The following is a 19,359-nucleotide window of genomic DNA, read 5'->3' as shown; positions in this document are numbered from 1 at the left end:
CATTTATTTATTTTCAGAGAAAGCGCATGCGAGCAAACAGGAGAGAGATGGAGAGAGAGGGAGAGAGAGAATCCCAAACAGGCTCTGCCCTGTCAGTGCAAAGCCCTAGGCAGGGCTCAGTCATACAAACCGGGAGGTCCTGACCTGAGCAGAAACTGAGTCAGACACTTAAGCGGAGCCACCCAGACGCCCCTATCCGCAATGTGTCTTGGGCAAGCCTTTTATTCTCTTTTTAACTTCAATCTCCTCATCCACAAAGCGGGGACTTCCTTCTTCCCCATTGGCTGTGTTCATGAAAGTGCCTCTTTGCTTATATTGAAATATGTAGGAACATGCCCCAGAAACCTGGACGCAAGTGCTGCTTGGGTGGGGCTGGACCGGCAGGCCCTGCTCCCAGGGGGGTGTCCTCAGGCAGGAGTGAGTGTGGGATGGTCCCTCTGGGATGAGTCTCTCTCTTACCCCGAGGAACTGAGTCACAGCCGAAGGGAACTGCCTGGCCCTGAAGGGGGAGGGGGAGTCCCTATTGTGCTGTCTGCCAAAGGAAACCTAGGCGTGACTCTGGACTGTGACACCTATTATCTTTGTGACTTTGGGCATGTTAGGTAACCTCCCATGTGGGGGATAAGTTTAGGAATCTCCCAGGCTTACACCAATGGGTTGACAAGGCATAAAGAAATACAAAGTCATCAAATGCTCACACCTGAGTTTCGGTAAACCAGATTGGCACCCCAAGAATAGGGGGGTGCAAAGACCCTGAGAATAGGGAGGCACAAAGGTACCAGGAATAGGAAGGTGCAAAGGCAACCCAAAATAGAGAGGGGGTGCAGAGCCCCAGAATAGAGAGGGAGAGGCCAAGGTCTGAGATAGAAACAACGCAAAGGTGCCCAAGACACAGGTATATGAAACTAACAAGATTAGATATTCAGGGTGAAAGCACCCTAATTTAGTACTATGGCAGAAAAGCTGCTTTCACAGGAGGATAGGGCCAGTTCAGGTAAATTGGTGAATTGGACTATGGACCGCTGCCAGCAGGCAAAGCAGCCCGGAGTGGCAATGATTAACAAAAGAACAGGTGCTTTGTCACCCTGAGGTTACTCCCCCTACCTGTCTCATCCCCAAGGCTGGGATAAACAGGGGTGCTGCCTCGAGTCTGCTGTAAACAACCCTCCTCCCAATGACTGATCCTCATACAAACGGGGCAAGGACCCTTACTCGGGGCTCTTGTCTTTTCCCGGACATTAGCCATCTCTCGCTTCAATCCTGCGTCCGCTCTTTTGCTGGCCAAAAGAGAACTTTAGACTTAGAGTCTATGACACCCCCCCTTTGGGAGGAGGAGGAGGAGGGGGAAGAAGGAAAGGAGAAGGAGGAGGATGAGGAGGAGGGGGAAGGGGGAGAAAGGAGGAGCAGGAGGGGGAGGAGGAGGAGGAGGGGGAGGAGGAGGAAGGGCAGAAGAAGGAGGAGGGGGGGAGGAGGAGGGGGAGGAGGCAGGGCCAATGGGAACTGGGGCGTCTGACGTGGGGAAGAGCTAACTGACTGCCACAGGCCCTGTCCTGCAGATTGCTGAGTGGCTGCCATGGGGAAGAAGATTTATGAGGAGAACATAGCTCTGCAAGATATTTATGATCTTTTTTAACCTTTAAAGTTTCAAGAATTTCAAATTTAAATGATGCCTGGCACCGTCGAGGTTTACCAAAACCAGGCTCCCACTGTGACTCCCCTCCTCCTGGTTTCTGCCCCCCAAGAGGCCATCACTTTGAACTCAGTCAAGCATTTCTTCTGGTCTTCACCTCGATATTTCCAGATGACAGGCTTGTGATATTATTCCTGACTTTACTGCCTTAAATATCACATAGCGACTTTTTTTTTTAATTTTTTTAATGTTTATTTATCTTTTTGAGACAGAGAGAGACAGAGCATGAATGGGGGAGGGTCAGAGAGAGAGAGGGAGACACAGAATCCAAAACAGGCTCCAGGCTCCGAGCTGTCGGCACAGAGCCCGACGCGGGGCTCGAACTCACAGACGGTGAGATCGTGACCTGAGCCGCAGTCGGACGCTCAACTGACTGAGCCACCCAAGCGCCCCTCACATAGTGACTTTCTAGCTGAGGAATGGTCCTTCTTAATTCTCTGCAGTCCCCCAATATATTTTATCACCATCCTAGTGCAATCCCTAATCAGTCTGTACTTTACCATGACTACACAAAATACCGTTTATTGTTGAGGGCCTCTTTTTTGTTTGTTTGTTTTTTAATGATTGGATATACCTAGAGTTTTCTTTTTTGGGTTAAACAGATCGAATGGGACCTTAGTAGGCTGAACACGTACTTTTATCCTAGACAGCCTGCAGTCAATTGGCCACGCCTAAGATCCCTGCAGACCTGACCATTCTGATTCCACTTGGCCTTGCTGTCCATCATGGTAACTGTATGGCCTCTGGGGCCAAGTGTTATTGTGCGGCCTCTGCTATACTCTAGGACCCCATTTCTTCTTTCCTTCTGAAATCAAAAAGTCCGTTTCAATCGTAGAATTTTCCTCCCATGTCTCTGGCTTACAGAGTGCTCTTCAAAGATGCTAGGGCTGCCTTGACTGATGGGATTCTCAGTGCATTTCCCAGTCCTTGGAGATGCTGTGTTCTTCTGAACCTCTCCAGAGAACATGCTGGGGTGGTGGATGAGCTGTCTGAATATTCTCCCTAAATCCCTGGATTTCTTCCTCTAGATGAAACCAGAAAGTTCTCGGCATTCAACCTCATTTACCCTGTAGCACCACTGAGTTCAGGTTCAGCTAATTGACTGGGCAAACATTTAGAACCACTCCTGGATTTTCAACTAGCACCTAGCTGGCAGAATATGGATAAGTGAACACAGATGGATTGGTCTGATGTACACTTATGCTCCTCCCTTCCAGGAGGAACATGCTCAGAGTCCATTCCCACACAGATTCTATAGGCTTTTGTTCATGTAAATTAAAGCCTTTAGATTATTTTGGCATGTCAGTTTCCCCTTAGGGTTTGACTTGGCAGCTGGGGACCCTGCGGGGTGTGCTGTTGAGGAGTGGGACGGTAGGTGTAGAGACTGGCTCTCGCCTTACAACCGTGTACAAGTTTATAAGAGGGATCTTTAATTTTAATTTTAGACAGAAAGAGGGAGCACAAGCAGGGGAGAGGGGTAGAGGGAGAGAGAGAAAGAAAGAGAGAGACAGAGACAGACAGAAACGCAAGCAAGTTCCATGCTCAGCATGGAGCCGGACATGGGGCTCAGTCTCGGGACCACAAAATCACAACCTGAGCTGAAATCAAGAGTCAGGTGCTTAACCGACTGAGCCACCCAGGTGCCCTATAACAGGGATATTTAGACAGCAGCAGCCTTCTCAGCCTGGAGGAAAAAGTTCTCATTATGCTAACAAGGGAGGCTTGGCATGTTCTGTCGGCCTGAAGTACTCTGAAATATCTAAATCTTCCCATATCTCCTTATCACAATTCTTAAGATGCACTCTTTCTGAAATAATTCTTTAACAAATAAGAGACCATGGATATAAAATTTTTTATCTTAAATGTAGAGCTGTATAAATGAATATATATATGATACATATATAGACACAGAATATATACAAATTATATACACACACACATATATATATGCATATATGAAGATACGTACGTACAAAAAGATTAGCATACAGGAGTGTTCCGCTATCTGAAAGTAGAAAGCAGAGCGTTCCTAGGAAAACTTTGCAAGCCAAAGTGGTGTAAAGCAAAAAAGCAATTACCATTCATTTGAGCGGAAAATTTTTTGAACATTCCCAGATCCCCAAAAGAACCTTTCTTAGACTTTTCTGATGCCTGGGGACACATCTTGCTAACAGATGCACAGATTACATTGAGATAAAGCACAAAGGCTCCCAGACACAGTTCAGAGCTGTGGCATCTTGATGCTGAGAGGCTGTGTGTGGTTCCCAGGGAAGGAGCCTGGAGGGGCTGCTCCAAGTGAGTTCTGCCTCTGTAACTAACAGCCCCTGCAAAACAAACACTGAGCGCCTTTTTTCTGTAAAAGCAAAAATCCTCTTTGGATTTCTTTTGGTTAGCGAAAACAGGTACTAATGTAGGTCTTTCGCAAAAGCCAAGTGGTGTAAGGCGAACTCTTGAAAAGCAGGGGATATCTGTACCTATATGTGTGTGCATGCGTGTGTGTGTATTCTGGAAAAGCAGGGGATATCTGTACCTATATGTGTGTGCATGCGTGTGTGTGCATTCTGGAAAACAGGGGATACCTGTACCTATATGTGTGTGCATGTGTGTGTGTGTATTCTGGAAAAGCAGGGGATATCTGTACTTATATGTGTGTGCATGCGTGTGTGTGTATTCTGGAAAAGCAGGGGATATCTGTACCTATATGTGTGTGCATGTGTGTGTGTGCATTCTGGAAAACAGGGGATACCTGTACCTATATATGTGTGCATGTGTGTGTGTATTCTGGAAAAGCAGGGGATATCTGTACATATGTGTGTGCGTGTGTGTGTGTGTATTCTGGAAAAGCAGGAGATATCTGTACCTATATGTGTGTGCATGTGTGTGTGTGTATTCTGGAAAGGCAGGGGATATCTGTACCTATGTGTGTGTGTGTGTGTGTGTGCATTCTGGAAAAGCAGGAGATATCTGTACCTATATGTGTGTGCATGTGTGTGTGTGTGTATTCTGGAAAAGCAGAGGATATCTGTATGTGTGTGTGTGTGTGTGTGTGTACTCTGGAAAAGCAGGGGATATCTGTACCTATATATGTGTGCTTGTATGTGTGTGTATTCTGGAAAATCAGAGGATATCTCTACCTATATGTATGTGCATGTGTGTGTGTGTGTGTGTGTGTGTGTATTCTGGAAAAGCAGGGGATATCTGTACGTGTGTGTGTGTATTCTGTACTACTATGGCCCAGAACAAGATCTAAGATAGAACATTTCCAGCACCCCCTAAGGCTTCCTCACGCCCCCTCTCAGGCAACAGTCCCTACCCGAGGTAATGAATCTCCTGACTACTACCAGCATAGATTAATTTTGCTTCTTCTTGAACTTCACGTAAATGGAGTATTATTACCTTGGGTCTGGCTTCTTTTGCTCAACATTACATCTGTGAGATTCATTCGCATGTTTTTGCATTTAGCATTAGTTTGCTCTTTTCCATCGCTGCGTAGTGTTCCACAGAACATATGTGAATTTATTTATCAGTGCTATGGCCGATGGGCTTTTGGAATGTTCCCAGTTTGGACATACTGTGAAAAAATTTGCTATGAACTGTACATTTTTTTAAAGTAAGCTCTGTGGCCAAGGTGAGACTAGAACTTACGACCCCAAAACCAACAGCCGCGTGTTCCACTAACTGAACCAGCCAGGCGCCCCTTATGTGTCTTTCGGTGGACAGATTTCTGTTGGGTATTTCTCTTCTGTTAGATATATACTCGGGAAGGGAATTGTTGAGTCATAAGGTAGATGTACATTGGCTTCAGTAAATACTGCCAAAGCGTTTTTCCGAGTGATTTTACCAATTACACCCCCACCAGAAGGGACGGGAATTCTAGCTGCTCGACATCCTCAGACACACTTGGCATCATCAGTCTCTTTAATTTTAGCCACACTAGGGAGGATTGGTAGTATCTCACGTGGTTTTAATTTTCATTTCTTTTTTTAAATTTTTCTAAATGTTTACTATTCTTGAGAGAGACAGAGATAGAGTGTAAGCAGGGGAGGGGCAGAGAGAGAGAGGGAGACACAGAATCGGAAACAGGCTCCAGGCTTTGAGCTGCCAGCACAGAGCCTGCCGCAGGGCTCAAACTCACAGATTGTGAGATCGTGACCTGAACCAAAGTCGATGCTTAACCAACTGAGCCACCCAGACACCCCTGCTTTTCATTTCTTTGATGACTAATGGTGTTGAGCACTTTTCATGTGCTTGTTGGTCATTTGGATGCCTTTCGGGCATGTCTCTGTGTGTGCGTGCATGTGTGTGCACGCTTGTGTGAAGGCTGTGCGCTTAACCAGCGTTGTATGTGACAATTTGCATTCTCAGACTTCTATTTTGATTATTGGCTCCTTCATCTCTTTGGCTGCAAGAAGTGAGAGATTCTTTATAGCTCAGTCAGAGAAGGCTCTGACTGTCTGGCCATGTCTTGGGCCAACAAATTATGACTCTGAGCTTGCCATCTTGTTTCTCTAAGTGCTCTAGTACCGTTAGAAGTTACTGCACCTCTGGGGTGCCTGGGTGGCTCAGTTGGTTAAGCATCCGACTTCGGCTCAAGTCATGATTTCACGGTTCGTGAGTTTGAGCCCCGCATTGGGCTCTGATAGCTTGGAGCCTGGAGCCTGCTTTGGATTCTCTCTCTCTGCCCCCCTCCTGCTCACGCTCTCTCTCTCACGCTCTCTCTCTCTCTCTCTCTCAAAAATAAATAAACATTAAAAAAAAAAAAGAAGCCACTCCACTTCTCATACTTGTTTTCCTCACGCTTTTGTGTAGTTCCACAGCAGCGAACATTTGGTCCCGAGAGCCTGGCTTTCAACGGGAGCTTCAAACACAGACTTGAAGGTTTCCAAGGTCTATCTGCTTTACTCAGGGCTGGATGGAGACAGGTAGACCCACTCTGTAGGCTAGTAATAGTTTGGTGTCTCTTTAAATGACTATTCTTTTAAAGAACATATTTTGAGGTGTAATTCACATGCCACACATTTCACCCATAGTATCTTCACTGAGTTGTGCAGCCATCAATCACAATCTAAGGTCTGGATGTTTTTGTCACTCATAAAGAAATCCTGCACTTGCTGAGTCTCTCCCCATGCATTTGGTGCTGTATCTAAGAAACCTTGCCTGAGTCAAGCTCATGAATATACTCCCATCTTGTTAGAGTTTTATAGTTTTAGCTCTTACATTAGGTGTTTGGTTCATTTTGAGTTAACTTTTATATATGGCGTGAGGTAGGGGTCCACTTCATTCTTTTACATGTGGATGTCCAGTTGTCCCAACATTAAATAAATATTCCTCAAATATTTCTCAACACTCATTCAGGGGGGATTTTTGTGGATAAGTATGGGCCTGTTAGTGACAGCATCCCACCTCTCCTGTCCTAAGCAGTTCAGCTCCGCCCAAACTTGCAACCTTCCTTTGGCAAAGCAAAAGTCCACAGTTCAGCAGACCCAGCCTGTCCTAAAGCCAGGTTGAATCATAAGAAGTGATTACATGATCATAACCTCACTCCAAGTGATCTACCAAAGTGTGATTTCCAGTCTCATACTGAGATTTGGTAAGACTCAGTTTTCTTCTCTGGCTTTCTTTCTCTTCTCTCATTGTTTCTTGGCGTTTTGGTGCTTCAGTAGCTGAGCTGTTTGAATCTTGAACCTGACGCTGACCGAATGACTCCCATAAGCAGTAGGAAGCATGATTCAAACACCTTCCAGGGTGATAGAAGAGTGTCCCCGGCAAAGAGAGCACTCGTGCCAAGGAAAGCAAACCACTGCAGCTTTGGAGAGAGGGCAGGGAAATTCAGGGTGGTGTATATAGCTGGAGAGACTAGGAACTGGGTAAGGACCGTCCTTCAGGATTGTGTACGTGGAAAGGGAGGCTCGTGAACGAATGTGTAGTGTTCCTTTCCATCTCCAAGCACCTAGTTTGGTTTAGATCAAGTGTTGGTCAGATAATCATCTTATTAGAGAGATTCTCTGGGCTCTGGATGCCACATTCTGCCCCTCCATTTTCACATCTGTAAGACCAATACTTGACATGTATCAGCTTCAAAGCCTGGGAAATTCCTGTCTCCCTTCTTCCATCGGCTACACTCTTTTCTATCCCTCTGAGACCGGGCTTGTCCCCACCTTTGAGTCTTTGCACTAGCTGCCACCTGTGCCTGAAATGTTCTCCCCTAGTGTTTAACCTGGCTGGCACCTACTTATCCTTGGGGGCTCAGTTAAATGTCTTTACCCCTAAGAAGCCTCTGACCACCTGTGCTCATCCTGGGTCTCCTTGCCTCCAGATCCTCTTTTTGTCCCTCCCCCTCTCTGTTTTGTCTCCCAGAGGGCTGGCTTCCAGCAGAGGTCAGTCACTGGGGGCACCAGCAGGAGACTGGGAGTCCAGGGGAACAGTCAGGAAATGATTCCCTCTCCCCTCTGTCCCAGGTAGCTTCCTATGGTCAGTGGCTCTGTCTCTGTGGTTCCAGCTTCCACATAAGTGACCTCATGGTTTGGAGAGCAACCCCTCTCCCGTTGCCCCAGCAGCCCAGGCATGGAAACGACTTCCTGCCAGGATCCAGCTTGCTTGACTCTTTCCTGTCTGGCCCTCAGCTCCCTTCATCACCCACGGAAAATATTCTCTGGTTTTTATGGTTAGACCCTAACTGATATCCCTCCCAAGCTGAAGTGACTCCCAAATTTTTGTTCAATTCAAGGGACACGGAGACTTTCTCCTCAAGCCACCCCTCGGGATTGAGGGTTCCTTCTTCCCAGGTTCTTTCTGATTCTGGCAGGGTTCTGATGGTCAGTCATTAGGAGTCTGGCCTTCACCTGTGTGCTTTTCCTTGCGAGCCGACCTGGGGTAGGTGAGTTACCCTGGCTCGTGGGACATGGAGGGGTGTTCCTCACTGGGCTCCCCTGCTTCATGGCGATCTGGGCTGCTCAGCTCTACTCATATGGATTTGCCTAGAGCCAACAAGCTGAGGTCAGGCTTGTGGACCTGCAGCCCCTAAGGGCAGGGCAAGGTGTCAGCTGTCCCTGCCCTAGGCTGGCAGTGTCACTCTACATTGGGCAGGTGACTCACGGAGCTTCTTGCCCACTCTTAATCCAGGTACTGAGCTTGTCTTTGTGCTAAGGTTGCAGTCCCTTGGGGATTGCCTGTCTGATGCAGATTCATGCTGTCCTGTGTCCCCCAGGTAAGTAGCTGCCTCTGGGTAGAAGCCACCTCATGAGTTGCTGGAAGACTAAATTTCCCATAATGCCTGATACTTATTTAGGGCTTCGTCCTGTTGGACGTTCTGGGATTGTCATCAGGTTTCCTAGAATGTGCTGGCCCTTTGCTCAGCTCTTTGCAGATGACATCTCATTTCATCTCATTTAATCCTCACGGCCACCCTGTGGTGCAGACGTGGTTATCACCTCCATCTTGCCGATGATGGAATCGGTTCCCAGGGGGAAGCCACCTGCCCAAAGTCTACTAGCATGTAAGAAACTAAGCTAGAAGTAGGTTCTACCTGAACCTGTCTGGGGCGGGAGTAGGTGGGAGTCTCTCCAAAACCAAGGACTTTGCCATCTTGTTTGGAATCACACAGCAGAAGGCCTTGTCTAGCTCTTTCTCCCCTCACCCACCACTTTACAGGTGGGATTCCTGAGGCCTCTAGAAATTACAGGATTAGCCCCATGCCCTCCTCAAATCCAGGCTCTTGCTGTTGCCCCTTCTAGATTTTGTTTTAACGTTTATTTATTTTTGAGAGACAGAGAGAGACAGAGCGTGAGGAAGGGAGGGACAGAGAGAGAGGGAGACACAGAATCCGAATCAGGCTCCAGGCTCTGAGCTGTCAGCACGGAGCCCGACATGGGGCTCGAACCCACGAACCCTAAGATCATGATCTGAGCGGGATTCGGATGCTTAACCGACTAAGCCACCCAGGGACCCCGTGACCCTGCCTAGATTTTTAAGCCCCCGGAGCCTGAGGGAGATGGGACGGGGGTGGGGGCATTGACTCTTGATGGGAGAGGGAAAGGTGGGGAGGCCTCAAGCAAGAAGAATGTGGGGCAGGGCTGGCCAAGAAGCAGCAGCAGCAGACTCCCTGCTGGCCCTCCTTCTTGAAACAGGAAGAGAAGGCTCTGGGTCACAGCACTGAGGTGGGCGTAAGCCCACAGGAGGCCACAGCTGACACCCCAGAGGTGGGGCAGCTGCAAAACGGTGTCAGCAGGTGGGTCAGCAGGTGACTGGCGAGACCTGGGAAGACCACACAGGGAGGGTAGGGAGAGGGTGGGGATGGGATGTGCCTGGACACCAAGCGAGGGTGACGTAGACAGAGAACCTTCCAGTGAAGCATTTAAATCTCTGGCAGAGAGCAGAGACACAGCCTGAGGAGAGATGAGCCCGTGCTCTGAGGCAGTGGAACTGACTCATAACTGAAGCCTGAGGTCCTGATTGTGTCCCTGCTTCACCTCCAGGTTTGCTGAGTCATCTGGAGACTTTGGACCCCAGGATTCTCCATCCGTGAAGGAGGGAAGGTGGGTGACAGGGTTTCCAGGGCCTCTCAACCCCGATCCTTGCTGATGGTCATTTCTAACAGGAATCTGACTTCTCCCCATGTGTCTGCCATGCGGGTGACCTAGGAGGGCTCATTCTCTGGGCTTGGGAGGCTTAGGCTGAGCGGGCAGGGAGGCTGAGGTGTGGAGGGACAGCCCCTGAGCTCCGGGCTGAGGTCTGATGTTCCTTCAGGGATTTACCAGAAGCTCAGGACACCATAGATCCCAGTGCCCTGGGCTGTGCCTGAGGACGCACGTTGAGATGGAAACCAGGTGAGTCCGGGTGTGGAGTGGGGACTGTGGGTGTGGCCCTAAGTGCTGAGTCAGGACTCTGGCTGCAGGCTGCCCTCACTTCAGTCTCAGGGATGTGTGGCCAACAGCAGGTCCAGTGGCAGCTCTAGGGAGTTCAGGTGCCAGTCCTAGCTCGGCCACCGACTTCTTGGTGACCGTGCGTGAGTCTCCTCCTTTCTCTGAGCCTCTTGTCCCTGTGTGTACAATGGGGTTGTTGGATGAGATCATCTCTTGGGCCCCAGCTCTGAGTCTCATAATCTGAAGATCTTGAACTCCTCGCTTATCTTTCCTGTGCCTCTGTTTTCTCACCTGTGAATGGGGACATGTGTGTGAAGGAGCCCGGGAGAGGACGCCAGCCCTCTATTCCATACACATGGTGTGTGCCTCTTGCTTGGGCTTCCTTTGTCTCTGAAGAGCCCAGACCAGTGGCCCATGCTACAGATGGGAAAATTTACCAGGGCACCATGGGGGTCTTTGTGGAAAAAAGGAGGGCCGAGGACTGGCTGGCTTGGGAACACTGGCCCCTGGGACTTGCAGGGAGCTGGGAGAAGGAAGGAGGCCAGGTCCTTAGAGCAAAATCTTTCCAGGACTCCGGAACTGTGCCTGATGGAGGGATCTGTTGAAGGGTCAGGCACCAGCACCCCCCTTGGGAACCCGAAGGAGAGTCAAGGACCCCCTGGAAGCGTGTGGCCAAAGGAGCTCATCGCACTGGAGCCTGGGGAATCTGCCTGGCAGGTGGCCCTGAAGAAGATCCAGGAGCTATCAGATTCAGTAAGAGGGAGAAGGAGGGACAGGGAGGGACAGGGAGGGAAGGGGAAGGAGGGGGAGAGAGGGGGAGGGAGGGGTGGAAGAGAGTGAGGAGCAGAGAAGGGGAGTCTCAGTCCCTACTTTGGTGGACAAGAAATAAGACTTTCAATTTCATGGTTTTATAGGTTAGTTTACTAGGACTTACTCCAAGCCTCAGCTCTGCTGGGGGTCAGTCAGGAAATAGTTTTCTCTGTGCCCTTCTTGCACCTCCCATCATCACGTGGAATTGTATCCAGCGCCAGGCTCCTTAATTGAGGGTTGGAGCCGTTTTGTCCTCACTTTGATCTACAAAGACTATTGCCCTCATGTCTCCCGTTTAATTTTTTTTAATGTTTATTTATTTTTGGGAGAGAGAGAGAGAGAGAGAGAGAGACAGAACATGAGCAGGGGAGGGGCAGGCAGAGAGACAGAGACTCAGAATCGGAAGCAGGCTCCAGGCTCTGAGCCGTCAGCACAGAGCCCGACGCGGGGCTCGAACTCACGGACCGTGAGACCATGACCTGAGCCGAAGTCGGACACTTCACTGACTGAGCCACCCAGGAGCCCTTTGTCTCCCTGTTTAAAGCGTTAGAAGATCTGGAGTCAGGGGTCACCTGGGTGGTTCGGTCGGTGAAGCGTCCAACTCTTAGCTTCGGCTCAGGTCAAGATCTCTCGGTTCATGAGATGGAGCCCTGTGTCGGGCTCTGCGCCGACAGTGCGGAGCCTGATTGGGATTCTCTCTCCCTCTCTCTCTGTTCCTCCCCCACTCATTCTCTCTCTCTCTCTCTCTCTCAAAATAAATAAATAAACTTAAGAAAAAAAAAAAAGACCTGGGGTCAAATCCTGTTTGTACTTGCTGCATGACCTTGAACCAGTGACTTTGTGTTTCCGAGCCCGCTTCCCCCTCTCTAAAATGGTGGCGCCACATAGTACTTACCACGTAGAGTCGTCGTGAAAGTGAAGTGAGTGCCCGCTACCCAGCCTCCCTGCCCTCCTTCCCTGCCCTGCCAGGACCACCGAGACCCCTTCATGGTAGCCGACCTGGGTGTGCTGGCCAGCCGTCACCGGGCCTTCTGCCAGGCCCTGCCACGGGTCTCGCCCTTCTACGCAGTAAAGTGCAACAGCAGTGTGTGGGTGCTGCGTGTTCTGGACACTCTGGGCACCGGCTTCGACTGCGCCAGCCAGGTGAGCCTGTGTCCCCTGCTGCCATCACAGGCCTGACACTTCCTGGGGGAAAGGCCAGCCGCTAGGGAGCTGGGGCTGGGGACTGCGGCACCTAGAACCCTGGCTGACACCTGTCTTTGAGGGAATCAATGAATGAACCACGGGTGGTCGGCCTTCCACTGGGCCATGCGACCCGGCAGGCAACCAGTGAGTGGAGGGACCACAGGCTGTGGGTTCACGGGCACAACCATGTCACCTGAACCCCAGGTTCTTCCTCTTTAAACTGGGACCAAGTGCGCTTTGCTCGGAGTCGTCTAGGAGCCTCAATAGCACATATGTGCCCAGCGCGGTGCCGGGTGCAGAGGACGGGTACAGTCAAGGGCAGCCCCTTGCGGGGGGAGGGGCGGCGAGCCAGCTCCTGGCTCTGTCACCCTTGCCAGGTGGAGCTGGATCAAGTGCTGGGCCTGGGCGTGGCCCCCTCACGCATCATCTACGCCAACCCCTGCAAGCCTGTCTCCCACATCCAGTATGCTGCCCGCCACGGGGTGTGGCTCCTGACCTTCGACAGCGAGGAAGAGCTGACCAAGGTGGCCCAGCACTACCCTGGGGCCAGGTGAGACCAGCGGGGTGGTGCAAGCAGGCGGAGACAGGCGGAGCAAGGACCAGCTGGCCTGGGGCCCCTGCCAGGGGAGTTGGGTCTCCTCCGCAACCAGATGAAGGTGGTCCCATGGGGTGACTTGGGAGAGAGACTCAAGCAGCAAAGTCTAAGAATTTGAGTCAGTGGGCCCAATGCCTTCCCTTGCGCACACTGGTGCCACACACACACACACACACACACACACACACACACACAAAAGCACTGCTTATGTCTGCATAGACACTGGGCAAAGCCTGGCATTAGGAGGTCTAGGGTCAGGGGACCTTAATGAAAAAAGCACTCACATCAGAGTCAGGGAGACCTGGGCTCACGTCTCAGCTTCATCTGCACATGCCGTGTGGTCTTGGGAAAGTTATCTAACGTCTCTGATCCTGTAGCATGGAGACCCACAGAAGGTGTATTTATAATTTTATTGCTTTCCTGCTTCTTCTTACCTGAGCAAAAGTCTGTAAGTGGTGAGTGTTTTAGCTCCTTGGCATTTTGTGGCTGGACAGTCCAGAGGAACTAGGCAGGGGTGGGTGGGAACGTGGAGAGAGATTGGGGGGCAGGGGCGGGATGATAAACCATCCAGGCCTCGGGACTCGTGTGTGTAAGAACCCTTGGCATCTCTCACAACCCTCTCCCAGGCTGGTCCTCCGGCTGTTGACCGAGGACAGCGAGAGCATCTTTCCCCTGAGCGCCAAGTTCGGGGCAAGCCTGGAAGCATGTGAACGTCTGCTCAAGTCTGCCAGGGACCTGGGCTTGGCTGTGGTCGGAACCAGGTGAGAGCACTGGTTTTCCCTGCCTGGGAAGCACACTCTAAATCTCCAAGGCACTTGCCTTGGGTGCAAAATTTAAGGGGGCGTCAAAACACCTTTAATACAATATATTTTTTTTAAACATCAAAATTAATGCAAAAAATCCACGATGAGGAAAGTATCAAAATTTAAACTTAAAACTTCTGTATTTCATTCGTTGTGCATGTGTTTGCATCAATCTTGCTTTGATCAGTCGGTCAAGTGTCCAACCTTGGCTCGGGTCATGATCTGACAGGTCCGGAGTTCGAGCCCCGCGCGGGGCGCTGTGCTGACGGCTCAGAGCCTGCAGCCTGCTTCGATTTCTGTGTCTCCCTCTCTCTCTGCCCCTCCCCTGCTCACTCTCTGTCTCCGTCTCTCTCTCAAAAATGAATGACCGTTAAAAAAAAATTGAAGAGAAATTGAAAAAAAGATCGCATTCAATGTTATTTATCTTGATGGCTTAGTGTTCAGGCACTGCCTTAAATTTTGCACCTGAGGAGAGGGCCTTGCTCGCCTCACCCTACCTGGCCCTGATTGGTCCCCCAGCCCGCCCTGCGATTTGGGGTTCTGTTCACAAAAGGGGAGCCCCGCAGCAGGGGCGCTGGGAGGCGGCAGCTGAGAGAAGTGACTGCCGCACAACCTCGAGCACCCCAACTCCGGGCCTGTCGCGTGCAATGCATGTGTCCCTGGGGACACGCACGTGTATGTCCCAGGTTGCACGTTTCTGTGGGCCGGTGTAGTCACACGTGTCTTACTGTGTGTAGATGCGTGCCGATCTCCACATCTTACCCCCGTTGGTGTTTCTGAACGTCCCTCTTCTTACTGACCCTTGTGTTTCCATGTGTGGTTCCCCACGTGTCATTTGACACGTGTCCAGCTTCCACGTGGGCTCGAACTGCCAAACACCGCACAACTTCAGGCAGGCCATCGCTGACTGCCGGCGTGTATTTGAGATGGGCCGAGCGTTCGGGCATGACATGAGCCTCCTGGACATCGGAGGGGGCTTCCCCGGAGGGGAAGGCTGTGAGCCTCAGTTTGAGGAGGTCAGAGAGGAGGACGAGAGGGAAACTGGGCTGGGTCCAGGGGACAGTGGGTGTGTGTGTTTGTGTGTAGGGCGAGTTCTTGGAACTGAGTCACGTGCATGCATGTGGCTGGGGTTTGTCTTGATTGCTGTGGTTCCAAATTCAGACATCTCAGAGCGCTAGACTTGCTGTGTGTCTTTGGACAAGTCCCTTCCCCTCTCTGGGCCTCCGTTTCTGTTTCCTTGCTGGTCAAGTGGGGACGATAACACTTTCCACAGTGCTGTTATGGGAATGGAGGGGGATGATGCAGGTAAAGCCCACACATAGGGACTGGTCACATTAGGGTCTCTCTGTCCCTGTAGATGGCGAGAGTGATCAATGCCGCCCTGGCCCAGGACTTCCCCGAGGGGAGTGGTGTTGAGATCATCGCGGAGCCTGGACGCTTCTATGCGGCGTCTGTCTGCATGGCTGCCGTCAACATCATTGCCAAGAAGGCTGTGCTGGAGTCTGGTGTGTGGGCCAGCACTGGGTGGGGAGGGCACTGTCCAGATGTTCCCAGGCCCTGGGGGGGAGAGGATGGACAGGGGGTCTGGGCTGCACCCCTGGTGCCTAATGGGAGTAGAAATGAACCTGTTAACATCACTATCGTGCTGTTCTCAGACTGGGAGGTAGAGAACCAAGGCGAAGCCTCTACTCTTCCTGAGCGGTCAGTGAATGCGTATTGTGTTTACGGAGGCAAAGTCACGGGCTACAGCTCGTGAGGTCACAGACACCCCTGTGCTGCTGTGCCTCTGAAATTCTTCGAGCAAGAGCCTTCTAGCAGGTGCAGACTCCTGTCACGAAAAACATACCGAGTAAAGACAAATTCTCGTTTATTTATTTATTTCTGAGAGAGAGAGAGAGAGAGAGAGAGAGAGAGAGGGAGGGAGAGAGAGCAAGTGGGGGGAGGGCAGAAAGAGAGGGGAAGAGAGAGTCCCAATCAGGCTCTGCGCTGACAGGGCGGAGCCTGCTTGGGATTCTCTCTCCCTCTCTCTCTCTCTCTCTGGCCCTCCCCCACCTGCTATCTCAAAATAAATAAATAAATAATAAATTAAAAACAAAAAACAAAACAGAGGTCAGTGTACAATCCCGAGTTTAGATTCAAGGAAGCAATACTCTGCGGCCAGACTAAGTGGCTGTGAAGAAACTGGCTCAGTAGTGGGTCACGGCTGACAGATCTGGCGGGCCCGGGTGACCCCAGCTCAATACGCACCAGGAGTGTGATGGGGCTACGAGAAAGCCACTACCCATGCTTGCTTCAGCAACATCAACGGAGGCAGAGTATTTAGGCGGAGGGAGGTGAGAGTCGGGCTCCAGTCTGTGACTGTCAGACTCAGACACTGTTTTCAAGCGTGTCTGAGGTTTGTTTTCATCAGCTAACAGAAGACACGCAGGCATGGAGAAAACTGTCCCGGAGGAAGAAAGTCTTGAGTCACGGTTCCCTAGAAATAGGACACCGGGGGGCGCCTGGGTGGCGCAGTCGGTTAAGCGGCCGACTTCAGCCAGGTCACGATCTCGCGGTCCGTGAGTTCGAGCCCCGCGTCGGGCTCTGGGCCGATGGCTCGGAGCCTGGAGCCCGTTTCCGATTCTGTGTCTCCCTCTCTCTCTGCCCCTCCCCCGTTCATGCTCTGTCTCTCTCTGTCCCAAAAACTAAATAAAAAACGTTGAAAAAAAAATTTAAAAAAAAAAAAAAAAAAGAAAAGAAATAGGAGACCGGGCATGGCTCGCAGGGCCACGGGGGAAGGACCAGGGTGCGTGGGGCAGGAGGAGCAAGCAGAAGTCAGGGGGAGAGCCTCTGGTGTGGTTGTCGAGGGACGGAATGGGGGAGGCGGGTGAGCTGGCTGGGCAGAGGGGGCGGTGGGAGCCCAGAAGACAGGCCCCCACCTTGCTTGGGCTCCAGAAGACCCCTGAGACAGAGAACAGGTGTTACCAGCACGGGGCAGCGGGTCTGGGCCCCTCCCAAGGGCGCTGCGCTCAGGGGTTGAGGGTCAGCGGGGAGACTGGCCAAGCACATCGCCGTCCTGCCCTCTCCCCACTCCCAGGAGGCCGCCGGAAACTGCTGTACTATCTGAACGATGGCCACTACGGCATCTTCCGCCTCTGCCTCAGGGAGCCTGTCACCAGGATGCCCATTGTGGTGAAGGTAAGGGTGTGGCTTTGGCACTCCTGGACTCTAAGGCCCTTAAGTCCGGCCCCCAGTCCTGAGAGGCAGGGGTGCTTGCAGCCAGGTGGGGAGGTAAAGGACCTCAGACCCTCTGTGGTTTGCAGGTGGTCATTCCACGTGCTTGCACAAGGACACACACCGGGGTGCCTACGTGTATCTGCACGTGTGATTCCGTATGTGTGCGTTTCTTTGTGTGGGCCTGCTGATCTGCGCTTGTGCGGGTGGGTGGGAGCAGGTCCGTGAGTCTGCATCGGTGCGCGTGCGTGTCTGTTTGGCGATGCGTGTTTCCACGTACGTCCCTGCATGCACGCACTTGTGTTTCCAGAATCCTTGAGTGCGGCCGGTGCAGGAGGCTTAGGAAGGGGAGAGTCTCACACTCTGATCCACACTAGATCACCTGGAGAGCTTTGAAACACCCCAGTGCCCGGGCGATGCCCTAGACCACTGAAATCAGAATTCCAGATGGGTCGAGACCCTGGCATCGGTCCTTGGTTAAAACTCCCCAGGTGATCCCCACAAGTGATTATTGAATAAAACCCTCTCGTTTTGTAGGGGAAAGCCAAGTCCCATCCGTGCCTGCATCTGTGAACTGGCAGAGTTGGAATGTGTTGCTAGAATACGAACTCCGTGAAGGCGGGGTTGGTCTTTATGGGTGGCCGGTAGGGTCCTTGCTGGTGCCTTCCTGCTCGGGCCCTGGGCGCATGCCCTGCCAGCCCGGGGAGCGGGCTGGGGGAACCAGGTGGTTCTCTGAGTCCCTGCCCTTTGCTCCCTGCAGGAGCTCTGCTCGGACCCACCCCTCTTCCCCTGCACCCTGTACGGTCCCACATGTGATGCCTTTGACAAGCTCTTCCGAGAGGAGGTACAGCTGCCAGAGCTGGATGTGGGTGACTGGCTTGTCTTCCCCTCCATGGGCGCTTATACGTCCTCTATGAGCTCCACCTTCAATGGCTTCCCGCCTGCCTCCACCTACTACGCCATGGAACCCGAGCTCAGGTGTCTGGAAGGAGAAAGAAGGGACAGGCCACTGAGGGGATCTCCGCGGGGTCTGAGCTTGGCGAGGGGAGCTTGTGGCTAAGCTCTGGGGCCCTAGGCCCAGGAAATACCCTACTCCCCGCCGCTGGCCCCAGCAAAGCTCAAATGGTCTGACTGCTCTTTGACACTGGCCTCTGCCTTTGGCTTTGACCCTGTCACAGCCTCTCCCCACCTGGGTGGCTCCAACAGCTCTGACGTGCACACGCCTTTGAGGGCAAGATCAGGCAGCCCTAGGGCCCCAGCTGACCCTCAGTCCGGTGGTCAAGGCCCCTCTCTGCTCCGTTTGTGACGGCTCCCTGGTTTCCTCCCCTAGCAGCTTCCGGGTCCCTCACAGCCTCTGCCCCAGGGTCCCCTCTCTGCCCACCCTAAGGCTCACCCCCTGAGGTGCAGAGGGGACTCTAGAACCTTCCTTTACTGGTGCAATCTTCCCACAGGAGCCTGCTGGGGACGGCACCTTAGGCTGGGAGGTGGTGGTGGAGATGCTCCAGACACCGTGGTATGTCCACACGGGGACACGTGGGGTGGGCGTGGGGGGCCGCCACAGGGGTGGGCGAGAGGTTTGGGTGCTTCTGAAGTGACGAGGCAACTTTCAAGGTTCAAAATTGTTTATCTCCCAAAGTGGACCTGATGTCTAGGCCGGCTCCTCTGGCAGCCACTCCCCCCCCACCCCGCCTGCCCCTGACCCCCTCCCCACCCACCCCCAGACCCTGGTCCTGGGGACGGGGGGCTGAGAACCTTGCGCCTTTACAACAAGTAGCCCCGGAGGCTATGACCTAGGCTGGGAGGCAGCCTGCACTGACCGGCACCTTGAGATCTTTCCCCCTTCCTTTCATTCAGTTAGTGAGCCCTGTGTGGTTCCAGGAAGGTCTGCATGAGCTACGGGCACCCAGTCTAGTGGTGAGAGCACTGGCTTTGGAGTGCTCAGACGGGCCTGGGAGGAAGCCAGGCTCCACCACAGAGGAACAGTGCTGGCAGTGCCTCGGTTTCCCTATCTGTGAAGAGAGGATAATATTAGTATCCCCCCCACCCAGGGTTGTTGAGAGGAAGAAGTCATATAGTGCAAATCCTCAAGCAAGGTCCGTTCACGCCCAGGGCCCCGCCTCTGGCTGCCCCTGGTCCCGGGCCAGCCCCATGGTCTGGGCATCCTCAGGGAGCCACATAGCATCTGGCCACACAGCTAATGGG

General features: G+C 52.2%; 1 protein-coding gene across 1 annotated transcript; it reads left to right on the top strand.

Annotated features, from left to right (window-relative positions):
* The first annotated feature begins 11,139 nt into the window (after positions 1-11,139).
* LOC131491266 (antizyme inhibitor 2-like) lies at positions 11,140-18,217 on the top strand. The gene is made up of 8 exons (XM_058693947.1): positions 11,140-11,304; positions 12,331-12,504; positions 12,924-13,096; positions 13,768-13,902; positions 14,795-14,960; positions 15,302-15,449; positions 17,021-17,121; positions 17,918-18,217. Exons 1-8 carry the CDS (start codon positions 11,140-11,142, stop codon positions 18,215-18,217), a joined length of 1,362 nt encoding a protein of 453 aa, XP_058549930.1.
* The last annotated feature ends 1,142 nt before the right edge of the window (positions 18,218-19,359 follow it).

Source organism: Neofelis nebulosa, chromosome 2 (assembly GCF_028018385.1).
Source record: "Neofelis nebulosa isolate mNeoNeb1 chromosome 2, mNeoNeb1.pri, whole genome shotgun sequence".
Taxonomy (NCBI): domain Eukaryota; kingdom Metazoa; phylum Chordata; class Mammalia; order Carnivora; family Felidae; genus Neofelis; species Neofelis nebulosa.
This window is presented reverse-complemented; position numbering and strand designations above follow the sequence as displayed.